Source organism: Protobothrops mucrosquamatus, unplaced genomic scaffold (assembly GCF_001527695.2).
Source record: "Protobothrops mucrosquamatus isolate PMUCROS unplaced genomic scaffold, P.Mucros_1.0 scaffold_191, whole genome shotgun sequence".
Lineage (NCBI taxonomy): Eukaryota > Metazoa > Chordata > Lepidosauria > Squamata > Viperidae > Protobothrops > Protobothrops mucrosquamatus.
The window spans coordinates 7178-29082 of NW_015386267.1; the positions used below are offsets into that span (position 1 = coordinate 7178).

Consider the following 21905-nt stretch of genomic DNA (forward strand, 5'->3'; position numbering starts at 1 on the left):
TTCATTCGTATTTGTGTTTCCAAAGTAAAGGGAGTTCTCCCTTGTCCTATTCCACCCGGTACCCTTTCTCTTAAGACACACCCAAGAGATAGAAATGGGTTGCCAGGTGTCCACTATTTGAGTGGACAGTCCACTTTTTTCACATGTTCACTATTTTTTTGCACAAAATAGTGGACATTTTTTTTTTATTCAAAAGCTTTATGGTGAAATGGTACGTAATCTAAAGCTGTACAGTCTACTTTTTTTACTACTTAACCACCACCACCCCCGCTTGTCCGCTATTTTTTGGAAGCAGACCTGGCAACCCTAGAAATGAACTTAAAACGGATTGCGAACCGCTTATCCCGTTTTGTCAACCCGTGGAATGAAAATAAGATATTTTTCACAACAGATAAAGCAAAGCGTGCGACTTTGGAGGGGTTTTTTTTTCCAATGAAAGGAATGGGGAGGGGGGGTACAGTTGAAAGTGGTGCTTTATTTTTCACGGTTAACCTGCAAAAATGGTTTGAAAAGATCCAGGTGCAAGTCCATCCGATTACCCGCTTGCTTTGTTGGAGCCGGCCACTTTCGTACCAGGATCGTTGTGGGGATAAATGAGGGAGTGCCACGTGCTCAGCCTTCGGCATCCGAAGCAGAGGTTTGGCATACGTAAGGATGAATAAAATTCCTCGGAAATCTAGCCAAATGGGCTTGGGACGTTCTCTCACTAAAAATAAATATACTGCACATGAGAGTGTTCTACGATCGCTTCTTCCATTATCCTGAAAGGGTTACCGCCATCAATCCCGTATTTTTAAAAATAATTTCTAAAATCTTCCTCGCAGCACGTGCAGTTCCCAGCTTCCAGTTCCCCCTACAACAGTGTTTCTCAACCTTGACAATTTTAAGGCATGTGGACTTCAACTCCCAGAATTCCACAGCCAGCATTGCTGGCTGTGGAATTCTGGGAGTTGAAGTCCACATGCCTTAAAATTGTCAAGGTTGAGAAACACTGCCCTGCAAACTAATCAGCGACTGTTTACACCGTATAGAATTTTCTACAAGGTGGCCCAAAAAAGACTTGGCGGTTAATAAAGACGGTGGGTTAAGAGTTAATATTAGCGAGCCTAGAGAAGCGACGAAGCACTGGGCGACCGGTTTCCGCGCTCACGCCTTTCATTAATTCGTAGTCCTTTTTAGTGCTCAAGAAGAAACTCGTTCCCCGCCCCTTTCTGGATCACACTTATTTCTTGGGAGTTAACGAGTTTTTCTAGGCGCAGGGGTAGGCAACCTCGGCTCTTTTATGACTCGTGGACTTCAACTCCCAGAATTCCTGAGCCAGCCAAGCTGGCTCAGGAATTCTGGGAGTTGAAGTCCACGAGTCATAAAAGAGCCGAGGTTGCCTACCCCTGTTCTAGGGCCTCGTGAAAAAAAAAATGTTCGCGCGCGAGCTATGCTTCCGCTTTCACCTTCTGATTTGATTACCATGGCGACAGTAGAGCCGCTCTGCACGCCGGAAGGATCATTTCTATGACTGTGTCAAGCGCGGGAGCTGCAAGCTCGATGACCTTTTTTTCTTCCTTTCTCTCGGATAGAGACTGGAAGGGTTTTATCGATGGCGGGCCGACGAGGGGCTTTGATTGTTCTGGAGGGTGTTGATCGAGCAGGCAAAAGCACACAGAGCCGAAAGCTGGTGGAGGCCCTCTGGGCAGGAGGGCACCAGGCCGAACTTCTTAGGTTTCCCGGTAAGTGGAATGCAGACCTCGGAGTGGGTACACAATGCAGGCATGGCGTCGCCCCAATTTCGTTAGAGAAAAAATGATCTTAATAGAATGTCGCAGAGCAGATTGAAACTCAGTGGGTGCAGCCTTTCAGAACCAGACAACTAGGGTTTAGATGGCATCGTTGCATTTATTTTTATTGAGCAATAAAATTATAGTAAAAGAAAGAAATGGTAACACTAAAAGAGTTTTGCCATGGTGCTATTGATAGGGGAAGTGTTGTGCACCGTCTGTGGTTTGTTATAATCCGTGATTAATCTATAGTTAATAAATGTTCAAAAGTAATCCTGTCCTATACTTTTAAGCTTTTCTTTAAGCTCCTCTTGTATTGGAATATGTGGAACCCCCCATTTTCAGCAGCTGGTTCTATACAGAATATGTTTACATTTAATCATGTTCAGCATACTAGTGAGATTTTAATAATAATAATAATAATAATAATAATAATAATAATAATAATAATAATAATAATAATAATAATAATAATAAAGTTGGAAGGGACCTTGAAGGTCATCTAGTCCAACCCCCTGCTCAGGCAGGAAACCCTATACCATTTCGGATAAATGGCTGTCCAGTCTCTTCTTAAAAACTTTAAACAATGTAATGTTTCGTTTATTTCCACTGCAAATTATTTGGTACTTCGGTACTCATTGTTAATTGGTTCCAGGAAGCGCAATGAGTACCAAAAACAATGACTACCAAATTTTTCCCATAAAGAAACAAACAAGTTTTAGTTTGTGCATTGACTACCAAACAAACAATGAGTACTGGGACAAAGCTTTCACTGCGTTGAGTACAAAATTCGATAAGTTTCAAAGCAGTTGAGTATCAAGGCACCACTGTACGTACAGTATTTAACTAAACTAATACTCCATTAGGATCTTGTTTGCATGTTTACTTATGTTATGGCAATAAAGAGGAAAAAAGCATATACAGCTTTATTTCTTACACTTCAAGACATGAAGTATAACTAACAGGCAGTCCTAGTCATAGTCTTTGTATGTACTTATCAGTACTTTAATTGTATATTGAAGTCATGCCATACTTTTTAACTGAATTTTGAGAGAAATGAAAATTATTAGATAAAGCAGTTGCATTTTATTTCAAATGTGGTGCATGTTTAAAAGAGAAAGAATTTGCAGACACTGAGGATGTGTATTATATTTCATTTTTTCCTATTTGTTTATTACAGAAAGGTCAACAGAAACTGGACAGCTAATAAGTTCTTACTTGGAAAAGAAAAACAACTTGGAGGACCACACAGTGCATCTACTGTTTTCTGCTAATCGTTGGGAGCAAGTGTAAAATAATTTTTTGTCTAGTACGGGGGTCCAAATAGTTCCCATTAAATCCGATTTGATTTCATATTTTACTTCAGGAAAATTGTGAATGTATGACTTTCAAATATTGTCCCAAAGGTGCTTTTTCAAGAGGCAACTGGACTTTCTTGTTTTTCTTTGAAGACGTTTCGCTTCTCATCCAAGAAACTTCTCTAGCTCTGACTGGATGGTGGGGAATGGAAGGATTTATATTCCTTGCAAACAGCTGATCATTTGTGTTTCAAATATTGTGTTAGGCTGCAGTCGTATGGTCTGTGTAAAATGTCCCAAGATTCAAAATATTTTTTAGGTGCCCTTCTCAGGTTGAAGAGGCAGCTCTGATTTCAAAGAAGGAAATTGGACATAAAGTTCCTTTCCCTAGAACATTCAAAACAACAGTAGTTCTTTTTAGAAAAAGATGAAAGGAGGCAGGTTGGAATTTGATTATTGATATCAACTACTTGTTACTATAAACTAGCATATAATTCAGTTAGCAGAATTATTTCAAATGGTTAAGCATTATTTCTGAGAAGATAAAGCAGAGTGACTTTTCTTATTTCAGAATTATGGTAAAGAAATGCTGATAGAATATTTGAAATAAGGAAATATAACGAAGCAGGTACAAACTAACACGAGAAGTTTAAATTATACTGCTCCAAAAGTTTTTTAAAAATTAGATTCTAACACCCAATTAAACCTGGTACAGGTATGGTACAGAATGCCATGGTAATGTAAGAGAAGGGGACAAAATCAACTTTGAATTATAACACTGTTCCATAGGTCATAAGATTGCAACTCAGTGGTGCAGTATTATATAAACTTATCCAAAAATTTATACTGAAATTCTTGTAAAGACTTACTCATCTCTTTTTGTACCTTTGAGACATGTTGACACCTGCAAACTACCTGGACTAGCCCTTGCAGTTTTCTTGGCAAGGTTTTTCTTAAGTGGTTTGCCATTGTCTCCTTCCTAAGGCTGAGAAAGAGTGATGGCCCAAGATCACCCAGCTGGTTTCATGCTTATGGCGGGACTAGAACTTATGGTCTCTCAATTTCTGGTCTTAAAACTCTGCATCAAATTGACTCTTAAAAACATAATGTAGTTTTTGAGCTATAAGTAACAAAATGAAGGCACTGAAAACTATTAGCAAACACATTTTACTGTCCTTAAAAAGCTGCCCAAGTGCCAGTGATTATATATGCTAATTTATAATTCGTTATAATTTTGAAGTCCAATTTGGTATATTATTTTCATTATATTAAAAGATGTTATGAAGCAATGCAGTCTTAAAGTAATCTATATAAAGGAGAAGGACTGAAATCTCCCATTTTGCACCATTGCGTTCTTCTGGAGTTCTTCCCTAAGATGTGTGAACAATAAGCCCTCCGCCACATACTAAATGAATAGTCATGGAATGTTAGTATAGTAACTTAATCTAGTTTTATTTTTGGTAAATAACGTGCAATTCTCTTGTTCAGGCCATCTATTAAAGAAAAATTAAGCCAAGGTGTCACTCTAATAGTGGACAGATATGCCTTTTCTGGAGTAGCCTTCACAGGTGCAAAAGAAGTGAGTAAATCAGAAATGTACTAGCCTAGCATTGTATCAATTTTTTATTTTACCCCTTCTCGCAGATAGTTTATGTCAATTTTCTGCTTGCTGATAAGATTTTTTTAACATATTTTAGAGTGTTGCAAAGTTTTGTTATTTAGTATAAAGGCTTTGGCAGGAAATCCATTTTAATATTTAAGATGGCTTGTTGTATATGCTTATTTGTCTTTATTTTGACTCTTGTTTCTGCTTTATTTACTGCTAAAGACAGTTATAAATGAATAAAATTGAAACAGCCTATTTAAACTCCCTGGGAAAGTAACATTTATCCAAATATATTGGGCTACTGTTCTCAAAAGCTCCAGTCTTAGTCAAGTACCTAAATATTATGGGACTTTTAGCAGAATAGACAATATCCTTGGGGAAGGATAGTAGTTGACAGCACACCTCGTTGTACTGTATGTAAAGGTCTTATGTTCAAATATTTCTACAAGATATAAACTTACATGATACAAACTTATTGGTTGAGAACAAAGTATGGACAAAAGTGCTTATTGGTTGAGAACTGAAAGTATGGACAATAGTGAACAAATAGATCAATAATTTATCTTCCTACAATCTTATCAAATAGTTCTTTGTTTTCTTTTAACTATTTACTATATCTCTTAATTCTCTCTGAACAGAACTTCTCTTTGGAATGGTGTAAGCAGCCTGATGTGGGGCTTCCAAAGCCAGATTTGATCTTTTTTCTTCAACTGAGCACCTTGGAAGCAGCCAAACGAGGAGAATTTGGAAATGAACGCTATGAGGACACATCTTTTCAGGAGAAAGTTCTACAGTGCTTTTACCAGCTGATAAAAGATAAATCTTTAAATTGGAAGGTAAGAAATTAAATATAAAAAAACAATTAGAATTAGCTAGTAGTACTTTGGTTTTTAGTTAACCATAAGCTGTTGGTTGCTTTAACTTTATGACAAGAAGATGAAATGAGTCATTTCTCTCTAGCTGAAAAGCTGAATTTAGGGCATTCATTCAATTACACATTTTTCTTAGTTGAGTAATGTTTTATTTCTGTATGTTTTGTTTTTGAATACAGTTGATTGATGCTTCGAAGAATGTAGAAGATTTGCACAAAGAAATTAAATCCCTTGCAGAAGAGGCTATGCAAGAAGCTCAGCACAAACCTCTAGGAGAACTATGGAAATGAAATTTATTTAATTCCTAAAATCAGGGCTTACTTAATCAAATTCTGCAATATTTGCATTCACATATTCTGTGAGCCTGTGTGTCTGTGTATCTATATTTGAGAGGCCAAGCAGGGTTTTTTTTGCTAGTCTTTACTATTTATCAGTTCCATTTCTCTATAGACTGTGGAGTTTTAGAAGAGTGAAGCTTCTCCTTTCCTTAGAGAGCAGTTCTGCAGGGACTCACACCTGGAAAAGAAATGCATGAATGGAGTAATACCTTCCACTTAGATAAGACTTGAAATATTCAATAATATAGTTTTACTATAAATATATTGAATGTAATCATGTGTATGAGTGTATTAACTTTTTCTCACTATAGTAAGGTTTTATGTGTGTGTGGAGTAAAACAATTCCATTTGTAACATGTAGAGTAATTCTATCAATAAAATGTTTTCAACCATGCAGTGGGCATGTTTGGCTAATGACAATAACTTGAAGTACTAACAATGTGTGAGAGTGTGTGTGTGTGTGTGTGATTCTTAAGGAAGTTTGATGCCACTGATGTAACATCTTAAAATATAGTGCCTGTATGTATAGATGCTGGTAATAATCCTCCAAGCTGACACAGAGTCTTCCAGGCATTGCTGTAGGAAGACAACCAAGTTAGTCTTTGGAAGACAGAATCTGGTAGCATCATTTTAAATTAGTATTTTATTGTATTGTATTTGAATTAAAGCAAAATAAACTTTTTTGTCCCAATTGATAAGACTTTTGTCAGGAATATCTACTGGAAGAGTTTGAAATAGATCAATTTTGGGAATAATATCTTAATTGCTGATACATGGCCTAAATTCTAATATAATTTCTATTCCACCTTTTTATATTCTTTCTTATTTATAACAAGCAAAGCCATAATTATTATTGAATAGCTTATTTAAATTCTTTAATATGTTAATTCTTATATTTTATTTATTTTTATATTTTACGTGATCGATTTTATATTCAAAGGGAATTCCTAAAATACTGTACAAATTTTTCCTTACCAGGCTAAATATGAATGCTATTCATATACTATTATAGAATTTTAAAAATTGTCTGTTAGACTCAGGCAGATTCTTAAAGCTTTTTATTAAATGAGTAAGTATATGTTGCATTACAGATGATTGTAATAATCAGCAACTAGATTCAATCAATAATTTTCCCCTCTATTTTAATTCCTTAATTTGATTATTTACACATAATGCAACCTCTGACATTTCAACAATTAAACAGAGATTGGTTATAGATTGAAGCAATAGCAATTAGTAAATTATCTTTAATGAACATGAATTTAAAAAAAAAATCTTTAACACTGTCCTATAAGTTTCTTGCAGCATAACAGTTGAGGTGAGAAATTACCTAATTATATAAATATATTGTATGTTTTCATTGTTTTCCCAAACCCCTAAGATTAAAACAAATAAGGTTAGAGCTGTCACTCATAAAATACCCTTTTTACTATTTTTAATTTCCTGCATCCTATAAAATAAATCAAATTTTATATAGTCCTATTATACATTTTATATGACTAGTACCAATAGTAAATCTGGTTCTTCATGCTTTTTCCCTTAAACTTACCTCGGCCTTACCCATAGTCTTTCCCTTCCAATAGTCCATCTAATTCTAGCTTTCATTTCCCCTCCCTATGTGACTATGTGAGGTTCACAAGTTCAGCCACTTCCTGGTGTAAGTTCTTTGTTGCTTTCCACACAATGAATTGAGTATTTACTGTATCTTAATCAACTATATTTTCATACTTCTTCCCATATACCGTAACTGCCTGCTTCTCTTCTAAATATTTACTTATCTCATGTAGTTACAACTTAATTCTAATAAAAGCTAATGTTTTAATACTGTACTAAGCATTCAGAAATTTAGAGTTCATTTTAATATTTTTTGCTCTTTTGCTTTACTGTCAGAATCTTCTATCATCTGGAATCTTTACAGGTAGTCTTCAACTGACAACCACAATTGAGTCCAAAATTTCTGTTGCTAAGCAAGACAGTTAAGTGAGTTGCCCCATTTCAATATTTAGATGGAAATCCCCAATATATTGAATTCCTTTATCAATAGTTCTTTATCAATAGGTTTAAATGCAACTTTATTGTAAAGTAGTTTGGCTACAATCTTAATAAAACAAAGTTTTCGTTTCCTTTCAAGTTTATTTCTTTCAGCTTGGATGCTTCCTGAATATTTTCATTTCCAGTATATTCATTAAAACAAGTACTGTCCTTGATTAGTTGAATTTTGCGAGCCTGCAATTTTGAACTCTATACTTCATCTAATGTACATCTGGGAAGAGATCATGAAGTCGTATTGCTATGTAATCCATCCTATCATTGTAAGCTTTTTTGCTAGTTTCATTTGTTACAAACTTCAAAATTTGCTATTTTGTTTTATTTATTTACTATTATTTTAACCTCAGTGATAGCCTGCTCAATCTTTACTATATATTACAGGCATTTTTAGCAGTTAGTTTATAAGCTTCACTTGGTGAGTAATATCTAATATTTGCCAATTCTCTCAAACATATCTATTAAATCTTTTATTAAAATAAAGGACTTTCTCTATTCCAATTTCAAGCCCAATGTAAGGACCTACTTCAATCCCACATCTTAAGAAAGCAGAACTCTTGGAAACAATTTCTTCCAACAGGAACTTTTATTAAGAGTAGTTGATAGCAGGCATAATAGACAGGATCTGAGGGATTCTTTACAATACTTTAAAGAGTCCCTAAGCAAACTCCACCCCACAGTTCATCCGGACGGTTCAGACCGGCCAATCCCCAGGTGGTTAGTCCATCGTGGGAAAGGGAAGATAGCATCAGTCTGTCTCCGCTTGTAGTACATGTTCCACTGCTCTTCACACCTTATTTTGGGACCGGGGAAATAAGCCAGGTTCTGGATGTTTAGACTTCTTTCCTCCCCTTTCCTAACTGCCCGGTTAGGGAGAAGAAAGTTCAGAGAGATGCATATTAAAGGGGGCAATTTGTTACATTGTAATGGCCAGCAGACCCAGCGGCAATAAACAAAAGGTTACATTGTAGCAAATAGAGGAAGTGAAAGTCATAACCATGCAGGCATATCCCCCCTCCCCCTTGGGAGTATGGCAGAATCCAGGGGAAGGTGAGATTTGGTTTTAGATCAGAGGAGATAGAAATGAAATATAAATGGATTCTGACACCCGATTTGAATTCTTGAAAACAAATGCATGAATTGAAATATTTTGAATGACTAGATGATTGAAGAGCTTGGTTTGCATTTCAGTTTCATTGCCCTCTATTGGAAGAGGATAGCTGATTCCTTGTTTTAGCTCTTTCATTTTATGTTTTAATTTTCATTTTTTTGCAAAGCACATGCAGGGCGTTTTGTATTTGGAGGAATATTTCGTTCATTTAATCAGTTGATAATAGTTAAAAACTATTGAGTTGGAAGAAGAGCAAGGTTTTCAGCATATTGTCTTCAATGGAGGTTAAACCACCTTCCCCAAGTTCTGTAGAATTCTTAGGTAACTAGGTTTGTTTTTAATTTTTGTTTGTGCGTTACTCCATTGTCTGCCTTGAAAATTCCTCAAAAAGAGTGATTTGGTTATGAGATACTTTCAAATTAGCACTTGCACATGGAGTGAGTTGCTCTTATTTTTCTATACTCTTGTTGGTACTTCTTTTTTATGAATTATATATCTGGTTTACATTTAATGTGTTTAAATTATGTTTTCAAATTTTAAATTGTTTGTAGTTTTCAGTTCTATGTTCTTCAAATTCAGTTATTTCTCCACCAGTTTTTTAATGCTTTTTAAAAGGAAAGGCTTTAATACTGTATAATTAACTAACGTTCGTTTAGAGCTGTATGTATCAATCAGTTCCTGAATCCTATATAATGTTTGAAATGTCTATGCACAAAATTTAACGAGGAAACCTAAGTACTATATCCTAGATTGGGAAAGGCTATATTACAATATTTAGAATGTGTATCATTTTTTAAAATACATAATAGAACTTTTATTAAAAAGTAACTCTATGATTCTCTTTTGTCTTTTTGTGGTGCAGAAAAATGTACCAGGAATACAAAAACCTTTTTAAATTTGTTTTATTCAGATACAAATTGAAAGCAGTTGATGAATGAAACACAATCTGACTATGCTCTTCTTCCAAAAGAAAGAGAAGCACAGTAAGCTATAACAATGACAAATAAGCATCATGGTTCAAATTTGATTTCTAGTAGCTAAATAGGCAACTGGACCTACTATATGCAGTTACTTTATAGATGGTTATAGTACCATCTGTAGTTTGACAGTTCTGCTTATAAATGCAGGCAAGAATGCTTTGTAAACATATTTGCCACTGCAACATCCATTGATTGAGCTAATGCTTGGAACTGATGGGGTTCTTGCCCGCCATTCCTATCTTTTAGAAACAGAGGAGCTCTTCTGCTATTTTGGAATATAATAGGCTGGAAATCCTGGCCAGAAAGGTAATGATTTAAGGGATGAAGAATTTGCTTTAACTTTCTTTAAAATTACATATTAAGAACTGAAACAAATGAAAAACAAAGACACACAATAGAAATAGCTTTGCGTGGTACTTTAAAAAGGGGAGATGAGAACACACCTTTGGCCTGAAATCATGATTTTAAAATAGCTGTTAACGCAAGACTTGTGTCCATGTACAGTCTAAATTTTATTAAGAGGAGGAATCAGAAGCACTTTTAATTCATCAGCTAATGGATGTTTTCACCTCATTTTATGAAATAGCAGCCATATTTTTAATACAAAATAGAAAAATATCCAAATAAAAATAACGAAGCAAAATCTGAGTAACACCATTCTGTTTGTGCATTTACTGTGAGAAGAGTAACTGTCAGAGCCTTCCCTATATTATCTACTGATGTTCTCTTGTCATCTTTAGAACATATTTTAACATGTTCTGTATGATATGCTCTTGTGATTGCTAGAATGTAGAACATTATATTTTAAAAAATAAATTGCAACTTTGAAACCAAAACCATGGAAGCACTGTATTGGAGAAAATCTAAAGTACAAGTTGGAACATTTGGTGCTGTCAATCGTGAGAGCTTGTGGCCCCAAATAATTCAGAATATGGCCAGCTGATTAGGGAGACATAATGCAGATACCTGTCTCAGAATATGGCCAGCTGATTAGGGAGACATAATGCAGATACCTGTCTTACAGCTGTTATGCTGGTTTTCATTTCACACTATAAAAATGGGAACAGAAGTAACAAGACTCCCTAATAATAGAGAGAACTTAGGCCAAACACTCTGAAGAGCTTTTACTATTATAGTCAAGCCTTTGTGCCTGTTCCTGTTCCTATGAAAATAATTTCCAGCTCCTAGGAAACTTTGCATCCCTTTCCCATGGATATTCTTGCACTGAGAAAGTAACTAAAGCTATTAAGGCCTTAACGACGACCCGTTTCTTGATCCCACTGCAAAAATCCACTCTGCTCCAAGGTTGCACAGAATGCTGGGGTAAATGGGAGGCAAGGATGTCAACAAGCACCTATGAAAGCTGGTAGCCCTAGGCTCTCCAAGGAGCTCCCCTCCCCCACTCAACCCAAATTGGCAGTTAGTGTAGTTTCTTTTGTTAAAGTGATAAGATTTCAAAATCTTCATCCTCTGAATCAAAGAATCTTTCCAATCTGTCTGCATCAGAAGAATCTACAAGACATGAATGATTTATATGCTTCAGTATTACACTTAGACTGTTCCCACAACACACTTAATCATAATTAAATATAAACTATGCGAAACATCGGCTGTGATTTGCCAGAATCTGAATAATAAAAACACTTTAAGTAATGCCAGAAAGTTTTAACTATTATTTTTAGCAAATTTGAACCCAGTCTATGGTAGTTCAGTTTGCATCAGCCACAGTCCATAGGTAGCATGATAATTTAGCCTTCCTTATCTATTTTCAGAGGTTTTCACAGGGATGAAAAGTACCGTACCACAAAAATCTAGCAAGAGCAGCTCTGCTTTGCAGGATTTAGAAGTAATTGTTTTATAAATCACTGCATTTTATGAAATAATAGTAATGTAGTGAATAAAAAGGATGACTCCCAAGACGGAAGATTCCCCTCACCAAATGTGAGTCCAGGTGAAGAAAATTGTTTTGAGAAAATGCCTCAGACAGCCACCCTCCCCAGTTTTCATGAAGATAAAAGGGAGGGAACATTTCTTAAACCTGCAGGATTCTGTTACTATAGCTGTTTCAATAAATTAACTTTAGATCTGAACAATGTCTGTTTCATAGTCCAGTCTATCTGAAACAGTTGACATTACAATATCATAGTATGGAACTGCATGTAAAAACAATCTCAATATTTTTAAAGATCAAATATCAATTTTGAAAATTGGTACTATTTCTTAGGCAATGAAGACACAAATGCTATCATAATTATTTATCTGGAATAAAAAATATCTCCAAATATTAAAACTCTCCTTTATTCATACAGCATTCATTCCTTCTACAACCAAATAAATGAACATTACCTGGAGTGAGATTCAAGACATCAGGACTAGAGAAGTGTGAAGGCTGATGTTCTATTAGCTCAAACATGGGAAGGGCTCCTCTAATCAGTGACAACTGTTAGAAATGTATTAAAACCAGTTATACTCCTTTGCTATTTCTAAGAGTATCAAGCATTTGATATAACTAATACATCTTCAATTTAGTTTCACGTACAGAACAAATTAATTTCTAGTCTCTATGATTGTAAAGACTTGTTTAAAATGTGTCAATGCACAGCATACTGCAATACTAAAAAATGTTCTTCTGAAAAGTATAGTGGTTTTACATATTTGGTATAATTCCCTTCAGCTGCCAACAATAAAAAAAGAACAACATAATAAAAGCACAAGAAAATATACTGTTTTTGAGAATAGAATATACACAGGCCCACTTAAGGAACGCAAATTAATGCAGCCAGCAAAACAGCAGTTTTGATTCCATTCAAGTGAGATTTGAACCCAAGGAGGGGCAAATTTATATAGTTTGATTTCACTGTTTTTCATTACATTAATCTATCTATGTTAGGTTGCACAAATTTGAATATATATTTTTGTGTGCTGTCAATGCTGCTAACCATTGAATGTTCTCGCTCTGACAACTGATGAAAATGCAGCCATTTTCTCTTCTTTACTATGCTTTTTCTGGTATTTAGAAATTAGGTGCAGAAGGGGTGTGTGTGGAATGAAAACTCAGCTAGCCACAATAATAACGCTGTTTTGTGGGAACCCAAGGACAAGCTGATAATGTTTTGGTGGGTTGAGCTGGGGAGAAAGTCCATGTTTTAAGCTAATTGGAGAATGTGATTTATGACAGCTTATTGGGGGTGGGTATTGCACTTTCTTACTTTGTATGGGGGGGGAAGGGAATTTAGTTTTGGGTTCAACTATGTAGTGCCGATACTTTGTTTCCCGAATAAAATGTTCTTTAAGGGAGAATTCTGCCTCAAAGTTCTTTTGCTGGGTTTCATCTATCGGAACCATGACGTGCATTTCCCCCTAATATGCACAGTTGCAAATGCAATTTTCTTTAAATGTGCATTGTTGTATTGCAAATTACCTCTAAAAATGAGGATTAGTGCAGATGCTGGAAAACCAGGAATTTTGCTTTTATTATTTTGCTTTTATATTCATCAAATTTATATCCACTATCTCACCAAAGGTGACATTGGATGAGTTTAATTTTTTAAAACTTTTGCCCCATTCCTATAATGTACAATTAGGTTCTCCTTCCTTTTTTTCACTATTGATTTAATATACAGAAATAGGGAAGTTATTACTGTCACAAATCAAGTCTGCATGACTTTTGAAGAAATTAGGTCATTTAGACTTTGCTCCTGTGTAATATTTTCTAGTTCCATCTTCTTTAAATACCAAAGAATGTTAGCTTCTTGAAAGTGCTAGAAGTGCTACAATGAGCTAGTGTTCAAAGCTGTCCTAGAGATTTTAAGCTAGTAATCAATATTATTTTACAACTTCATATTTCATTGTTGGACTTTCTATCCAATTGTTTTAGTGCAACCTAAAAACCTATTTTGCACTAAGTACAACTGGCATGGAAATACTTTTTGTAGCACACTACAGGATTTCCATCACAATATCCAGCTCTCCACCCTATTTTCTACATCTATTCTTGAAACTACATTCCCAAAATTCCTTGCCTAGGACCTAGTTTGACTTTAACGTGCCTTATATGAAATGCAGAAAAAGAATGGGCTTCAATCTCAAGTGAATAGGATGGATAATTGTGGCTAGCCAAGGCCCTATTAATTTTATTGAAACTTGCAATATGACTAATTGGGATATGGTTATTTCATGTTTTAACATTTAATGTTTCAGAGTTAAGATTATTTGCTTCAGATGCCTTACGGATCACATTATTTCAAGCAGGAACTTGGAAGAATTCCCCGGTTGTCATGTGGGCAGTTGTTGAGTACCTGGTGCTCACAGGCAATAGGGGATGATGCAGACACTACTCTTGATCAGCCTCTCTCTATTGGCAGATGGCCCCCTAGTGGACTGAGGAGCTCCTGGTAAGTGAAGAGGCCAAAGTAATGTCTAGAGCAGGGGTAGTCAACCTTGGCTCTTTTATGACTCGTGGACTTCAACTCCCAGAATTCCTGAGCCAGCATGGCTGGCTCAGGAATTCTGGGAGTTGAAGTCCACGAGTCATAAAAGAGCCAAGGTTGACTACCCCTGCTCTAGAGAGCATGAAGAGGAATTTATTTTCCTCTTTGATTGTGTTGGTGGGCTGTTGGCCAGTGATCTTGTTTAAGGTAACTAGCTCCCTTCTTGGGAGGTGGTGGAAGGTACATTTCACACCCAGCTACTAGGACCAGTTTGCATAGTACATTATACATAAAGTTAGACATTAAACATTCAATTTCCTATTTTTTTAACAGTTTTCCCCCAAATTTCTTGTCTCTTCACGGGTGGAGTTCGATGTGTCCTTGGCTTAGATGCCCACCCCATACCCACACCAGATCATATGGAGACTGGATCTACAGATCATATGGGGATTGGATCTGGGAGGTTATTTGCACTTCACTTCAATAGGCAACTGAAAGAACCTCCTGTGTCCCCTTCTTAATAGGCCTCCTAGATTCAACAATTTTTGACAACTTTTGACTCTAAAAAGAAAAGATTTATTAGAGGGCAATTACACAGCCCCCTCCAAGAGGATGATTATCTGGATTCTTTGAAGACATGGACAAACAAATAATTCCATGGTAAGCATCAATAAGCTTTAAATCTGGTTTACCAGATTCTTCAAGTTAACAGAAGCACTTTTATTTATACATTTCCCATATTTTATCACTTTTAAAAAACAAATATTCCAATGGGTATCTCCGAAGGAGAAAAAAGTGAAGGAGATAAAACATTGTCAATATCAAATACAGCCCACAGATTCATCTATCCTACTATAATACAATGCTAATAATTAGGCAATCAAGAAAAGCTGTAACCTCTAAGAAAGATATCTAACAGAGCTAACATGACACTTGCAACAGATATCTTGACAAGATTAGTATACTTTTTAAAATAAATCTCCAGTTTGAATTCTTCATTTTTATATTTAAAAAAAATCAGATGTTGCCCTAGTCATAAGTTCTGACTTTTTTCTTTTTACACAAAAAAAAGCTACATACAAACCTTCTTGATTTGCTGGCACCAGTCACTGAAGTCTTCTTCTTTTTTGCAGAAGAATCCCTATAAAGAAAAGACAATAGTTTTATTATTCTAAAACAGATTCAAATTAAGAAGACTCCTATTAGATAAGTCAGGGATCCTTCTCCTCCAGCATTCAATATTACAGACTGACAAATAGGTCTATTTGAAAAGCTCACAAGCTTGGAGGGCAACATGAACTCTCGGTAACTAACATTTAAGGCATGCTGCCTGTGATTCAGCAGGTAATAAATAGCCATCCACATTAGAAGGCACTGATAGCCTGACTGTCCATCAACTTGACCAGGTTTCCTCTAAAACCACCCCAATGTATTGCCATTATATTAACAGGGAGAAAATTCCATACTTAGTTAGATTCTGTATGAAATTATGTCTCTCCTGAATCTCCCTACATTACATTTCAATGGATGATCTTTACTTGTAATATCAACACAATATAAACAATATGGCATCTGACCACTCATTACACAACATGTACAAAGATTTGTCTAGGATACCTGTCTCTCTTCTGTTACGCTGTAATCTGAAAGCCTCAACTATTGTAATCTGGAAATAATTATTTCTCATGCTTCAGAACAGGAATATATCTAATTTGTGCGACGAAAAGGGAGAGCACAACATTATATCTTCATAAAGAGAGGAATCAGTAGCTAACTAGAGCAGGGGTCTGCCACCTTGACAACTTTAAGACTTGTGGACCTCAGCTCCCAGAATTCCTCAGTTGTCAAGGTGGCAGACCCCTGAACTAGAGGATTGTCCAAGATCATAGCACTCCCTTGATAGGAAAGTGAACTTCAGGTATGCATACTCACTACTGCAATAGAAGGATCTAGTTCTGCAATGCTCATTCTGCAAGGCGGATGCTGGCAATGAAAGCTTTCATCAGAGATGTGGCAACTGTCTACAAGTTCCACTGCAGGCTGAGTAGTATGCGGGTCAAGATAGATTAGTTCTTCACCTAAACAAAGATCAATGGAAAGATCATTATCTATAAGCTCCTTAATATTATCAGTAAACTCTATGCGAGACACATCCATGGGAAAGTTAAAAGAGTACCTGCAGAAGAACCAGCCGCTTTGGAGAAGGTCACTCTACAATTGACCAGTGCCTCATACTAGAACACCTTATTGAGAAATAGGGCCCCTCTAAAGTAGTATCTCTTCCCTGCCTTTATCTTGATTCCATGTCTCAGACAAAACTGTCATAAAAGTTGTACAATACCATCACTGATCACTGACTGTTATTTCTTATTTATGAACCATGAGAAAATATTCTAATGGTATATGTCATGTGCAAGGATATTTGGCAGTACTCATTCCAGCTGTCAAGGCTGTAAAACAGAACTGCATATCCGGACCTCTTGTATTTAAATTCTATTTAAATGAAGTGGTAGATTGGCTTGACAATCTGAATTTCCAACCAACCAAACATAGAGAGGCATATTGCTATTCTGTTTATTTATTCATTCAATTATTCATTCAGTTAGAATACTTGGTAGAATAGAATAGAGCTGGAAGGGGCCTTGGAGGTCTTCTAGTCCAGCCCCCTGCTCAAGCAGGAGAACCTATACCATCTCAGACAGGTGATTGTCTAGTCTCTTCTTAAAAATCTCCAGTGATGGAGCGCACACGATTTCTGGTTGATTGTCCTGTCAGGAGGTTTCTCCTTAATTCCAGGTTGCTTCTCTCTTTGATCAGTTTCCAACCATTGTTTCTCGCCCTTCTCTCTGGTGCTTTGGTGAACAACGTGACCCCATCCTCCTTGTGGCAGCCCCTCAGATACTGGAATACTGCTAACATGTCTCCCCTATTTCTTCTTTTCTTTAGACTAGCCAAACCCAAGTCCTGCAGCCGTTCTTCGTATATTTTAGTCTCTAGGCCTTTGATCATCTTAGTTGCTCTTCTCTGAATTTTTTCCAAACTCTCAACATCTTTTTTGTTACATGGTAACCAAAACTGGCTGCAATATTTCAGGTGTGGTCTTATTAGGGTTTTATAAAGCAGTACTAATACTTCGCGTGATCTTGATTCTATGCCTCTGTTTATACAACTCAGGATTGTATTAGCTTTTTTGGTTGCTACTGCACACTACTTGCTCATAGTCAAGTGATCGTCCACTAGGACTCCAAGGTCCCTCTCACAGTTGCTGCTTTTAAGCCAGGTCTCGCCCAATCTGTACTTGTACCTTTGATTTTTCCTGCCTAAATGTAAAACTTTATTTTTCTCCACATTGAAACTCATTTTGTTGGGTAGGGCCCATTGTTCAAGCTTGTCTAGATCTTTTTGGATCCTGAGTTTGTCTTCTGGGGTGTTGGCTATTCCTGCCAGTTTGGTGTCATCTGCAAATTTGATGAGTTCCCCTTCAATTCCTTCATCTAAGTCGTTTATGAAGATACTGATGCAGTAATCATCTCAAGGATTACTTAAATGCTTTTGTACAGCTAAATAAAAAAGAACCAACTGGAAATTAATTACAGTGCCCCCCTCCAAAATTACTGCATTTGCCAATTGACCCAAAAGGCTCTCCAAGTCTATCAACAACAATGCCACTGAACAAGTGCTTTGCTTTAAATACCTAGCAGAGGTCCTCCAAGATAATGAAAAGAAAATGGCTGATGCTAATTATGTTACACAGAATGCACATAACAGCGCAGTGGATATTTTAAGATTTTACTAGTAAAGGCCAATATAAACACCTGCAAGCATCCATAATTACTATGCGGGGCACAGTTTGGAACACTCTTCAATCTTTCTTCATTGGAACTCATCCAGTCCAAATATCTAAGGGCAATTTTTGAGTCCTCCACTGTATCTCTAATGCATAAAGGGCTGGAATGGCAAGTGTGGAGACCAGAACATGTAGATCACATTAAATTACTGGCTGAAGTCAACACTTCTTCCATCAGGCTTAGGACAGATTTCAAAGCAAGTAGAACCAAGCAAATTCACAAGTTTTTGCTCCTATGACTTTCACTTTCCTACCTAATTTTATTTAGGTTATGAACAAGTAACAGCAACATTTAAGAAGCAACTGAATCATCAGATCAATGCAGTTAATACTTCTCTGTTTCTTATGGCTAATAAGAGATATATGAAATTCCACGTAAATGTTCTAACTCAGAGAAGGGTTTTCACTCCAGCCTTATGTAATGCTCTCCCCTCAGCACTGCCAGAAGAAAGATGTAAGCAAATACTGTATCTGCTGTGATTATGCCCTTGGACCCAGAATAGGTTGAAGCATGTTCTCCTATATTGACATTTCTGCAGTACTCTTATTCCACTTTTAAACAACATAATAGGATTTACTAACATGTGCAATTCCTGCTTTCTGACATTGTTCTGGCAATTATTAAGTGAATCATTGGTTGTTAGATGAATCTGGCTTCTACCATTCCTCATCAGAAGTCAACTGGGAAAGTTACAAATAGTGATCGCATGATCCCAGGACAGTGGAACTGTCATAAATGCATTCCAGTTGCCAAGTGCCCAAATTTTGTTCCCATGACAATGGGGATGCTTCAACAGTCTTTAAGTGTGAAAGATAGTCATAAATCACTTTTTGCAGGTCAATGTAAGTTCAAACAGTTACTATCGTATTTCCCAAAAAATAAGAATGGGTCATATTAATTTTTGCTCCAAAAGATGCATTAGGGTTTATTTTCTGCTTAGGGCTTATATTCTGGGAAATACAGTTCTAAATGCGTTCATCTGGCTGACAATCTTAACTGGGACTTATTTTGGGAATGGGGTTTATATTATGAGCATCCTGAAAAATCCTGCTAGGGCTTATTTTCCAGGGTCTTATTTTGGGGGAAACACGTAAATGAGTGATTATAATTCGAGGACTACCTTCAATTGTGTAAATGTGTAATTCTGTGTTACTAGAAAACTTGTTATATAATCTTAATAGTCTCCAAAAGCTAAAGATTGTCAATCCACTTTATCATAATACAGGCTAAAAACAAAATTCAATATATTTTTGCATGCTCATGTAAGAATAAAGAAATTACCTTTTTACAGATCAAAGTTTGAGGGAATATAGATTTTAGAGATGACTATGTTTGAACAAAAGCAGATGTTTCCTACATAATATAAACAGAAACTTAAGACTCCCCATGGTGCGTCCTCTTAGGAAGAATGCTTGAACATATGTCAATAAATAGCACTAAGCCTTGATCAGCCTATCTTGGCTCACAGCAGCTGGTTTGCACTTGAGAAAATGGTTTGAAATATCTTACAGACCATACTCATTAATACCAGTATATTCAGCATACATACAGCTTAAACTTACCAACATATCCAATGAAATAATGCGCACTATTGGGTTTTCCTCCAATCACACCTAGCGACTGAGGCATCATAAAGCAATGCTGGAAAGCAATATATGCACAATTAAGCACAGAGGAAAACAACACCATCACAATAAAAAGCATTACACAGCTATTCAGAATAGTTCTTTTATACCTATCCACTGAACATTCAAACAAGTTAATTCACACTGGCCATTTTTAAGACAAGAAACCAAAGGGGGAAGCCATTTACAGTGCAATAGCTTTCATGAAATAACAGTGTCAAAACTACTTTATATAATTACTAAACTCCAACAAAGGATGACTGACAATGGTAGCATGAAATGCTTGGCTCCCTACACACAATACCCACCAGCACAATTCTATACATATGTTTATACAAGTTTGTTTATACAAGTTTGTAGTTTAATCATATTAATTAGTCAATGAAGCAATTGTTCAGAATTAGCTCAGAGAAAAATATATACCCTTGAATTATTAAATAGAACTAAGGTGATTACAAATGTGCATTAGGCATCTGCATATATAAATCACTGCGAAAGCAGCAAAACAATTCTACCCATTCAGAGTGAGCTGCTCTAATAATGACCGTTCTGGATAGCAGTTGAACATGGAGATCATATATTTCAGACATTCTGAGCTTGATAATGAATTTAGTGTTGGCAACACTATTTCTGTTGTATGAATATGGTCCAGAATTATGAGTATTAAAAATGCATACGCCGAACCACATGGTTTCAGATACCCAGGTAGTTTAAAATTATTTTATACCTTCAGTGTTTCAATATAGGCTTCATTGATGTCTGTGAGACCAAGGCGAAGAGGTATCAGCAGCACTAGTGGTTTCCAAAGCAATAAACAGTCTGTAGATTCATCTCCATCTGGATAACCATTAGAAAAAAAATCTGATTCTGCAGAAGGAAATGCTGAGGCTCCAGGACATGGAGAGTTGGGCTTGCATAACCTTCCTGCCAAAAGATGAAAAATAAGCAGAAATAGCCTTATGCCCATATAGTCTAATTTGCTGTTGACTAGCAAATAGAACTACATACAGTACATCTACCACATATCACTTACATCTATTATTGCTAATATAATTTTTATTTTATTGTAATGGAAATATTTATAATCAACATTTCAAAGCCTGGAAGCAGGTTCTTCCACACATCTGTTGCTATTCTATCATAAAGCTGCAGAAGTAAAACTTTATTTTTCATAAGTAGAAAAGATCTGAATATTCTAGCTTTGAGAGCTCAACAATTAAATTTTTTCCAGACATAACAGTAAATACTGAAATATAAAATTGCGCTATTTCCGAAATCCACCTCTAACAACAGTACCAATAAAAACTTACTCAAACTAATCTATTAGCGATATGATACACTGCAACAGGATCCTGTAAACCTAATGTCTTATGGCTCCTAAACCCAATTATCTTAAAAACCATATCCCTTCAACAATAGGCACATACTTTTATAAACAGTTCAATGATACTTACTTATTTCCTCTATCACAACAGTATTATCCATGGCTATGTGCACTGCCAAAGAACTCCATGTATCAAATGTGGCAAGTTTTCTAAGGATAAAAATTAAAGACAGACATTTAAATGAATAAGGTGCACATTAAGAGATCTAGAAAGTCACCAAGGGCAATCATATCATCTGGGACAATATCAGTGAACCAACCCAACATCCCAAGTTTTAATCTGTCATATTTTTAATAAAGTACACAAAATGATAAAAAGTTATAAAGAGAATTTAAATATGTATTACAAATTACCTGCATTCTTCTTTTCTATACAATTTTATAATACTTAATTTTTTATAATTTTGACCAACACAGAAGAAAGAGCTTATAGAGAACAGGACTTCCCACCTATGGTTAATATGTTGTTATAGTCATTCAAAGTACTCTTGACTCCTGATGAGATGCTGCTTTCTTGGCAGTATTTTGAAAATGGTTTCTCAGTACCTTTCCCCCCCCCCCAGAACTCAATTCTCCCTATTTCTAGTCTAGCGTT

The 21905-nt window shown here is 36.0% G+C and overlaps 2 protein-coding genes across 3 annotated transcripts in view; one reads left to right on the top strand and one right to left on the bottom strand.

Annotated features, from left to right (window-relative positions):
* Positions 1 to 1473: 1473 nt before the first annotated feature.
* Positions 1474 to 6579, top strand: DTYMK (deoxythymidylate kinase). The gene is made up of 5 exons (XM_015824462.1): positions 1474 to 1724; positions 2953 to 3061; positions 4559 to 4649; positions 5315 to 5512; positions 5728 to 6579. Exons 1-5 carry the CDS (start codon positions 1595 to 1597, stop codon positions 5836 to 5838), a joined length of 639 nt encoding a protein of 212 aa, XP_015679948.1. The 5' UTR covers positions 1474 to 1594; the 3' UTR covers positions 5839 to 6579.
* Positions 6580 to 9929: 3350 nt separating this feature from the next.
* Positions 9930 to 21905, bottom strand: part of ATG4B (autophagy related 4B cysteine peptidase) — a 25096-nt gene continuing 13120 nt past the window's right edge. For both annotated transcript variants that reach the window (XM_015824480.1, XM_015824472.1), the window contains exons 7-13: positions 21381 to 21460; positions 20654 to 20850; positions 19864 to 19942; positions 16386 to 16531; positions 15538 to 15594; positions 12370 to 12463; positions 9930 to 11535 (exon numbers count right to left, since the gene is read on the bottom strand). In XM_015824480.1, the coding sequence (XP_015679966.1) occupies positions 11462 to 11535; positions 12370 to 12463; positions 15538 to 15594; positions 16386 to 16531; positions 19864 to 19942; positions 20654 to 20850; positions 21381 to 21460 (727 nt within the window). In that variant the 3' untranslated portion in view covers positions 9930 to 11461. The remainder of the gene's footprint in view (positions 11536 to 12369; positions 12464 to 15537; positions 15595 to 16385; positions 16532 to 19863; positions 19943 to 20653; positions 20851 to 21380; positions 21461 to 21905) is intronic.

Bases quoted from the DNA above. Each gene is read 5' to 3' on its own strand.
- DTYMK (XM_015824462.1), top strand. From the start codon at position 1,595: ATGGCGGGCCGACGAGGGGCTTTGATTGTTCTGGAGGGTGTTGATCGA. The intron at 1,725-2,952 runs GTAAGTGGAATG...TGTTTATTACAG, and splicing joins CGAACTTCTTAGGTTTCCCG to AAAGGTCAACAGAAACTGGA. The intron at 4,650-5,314 runs GTGAGTAAATCA...CTCTCTGAACAG, and splicing joins CCTTCACAGGTGCAAAAGAA to AACTTCTCTTTGGAATGGTG.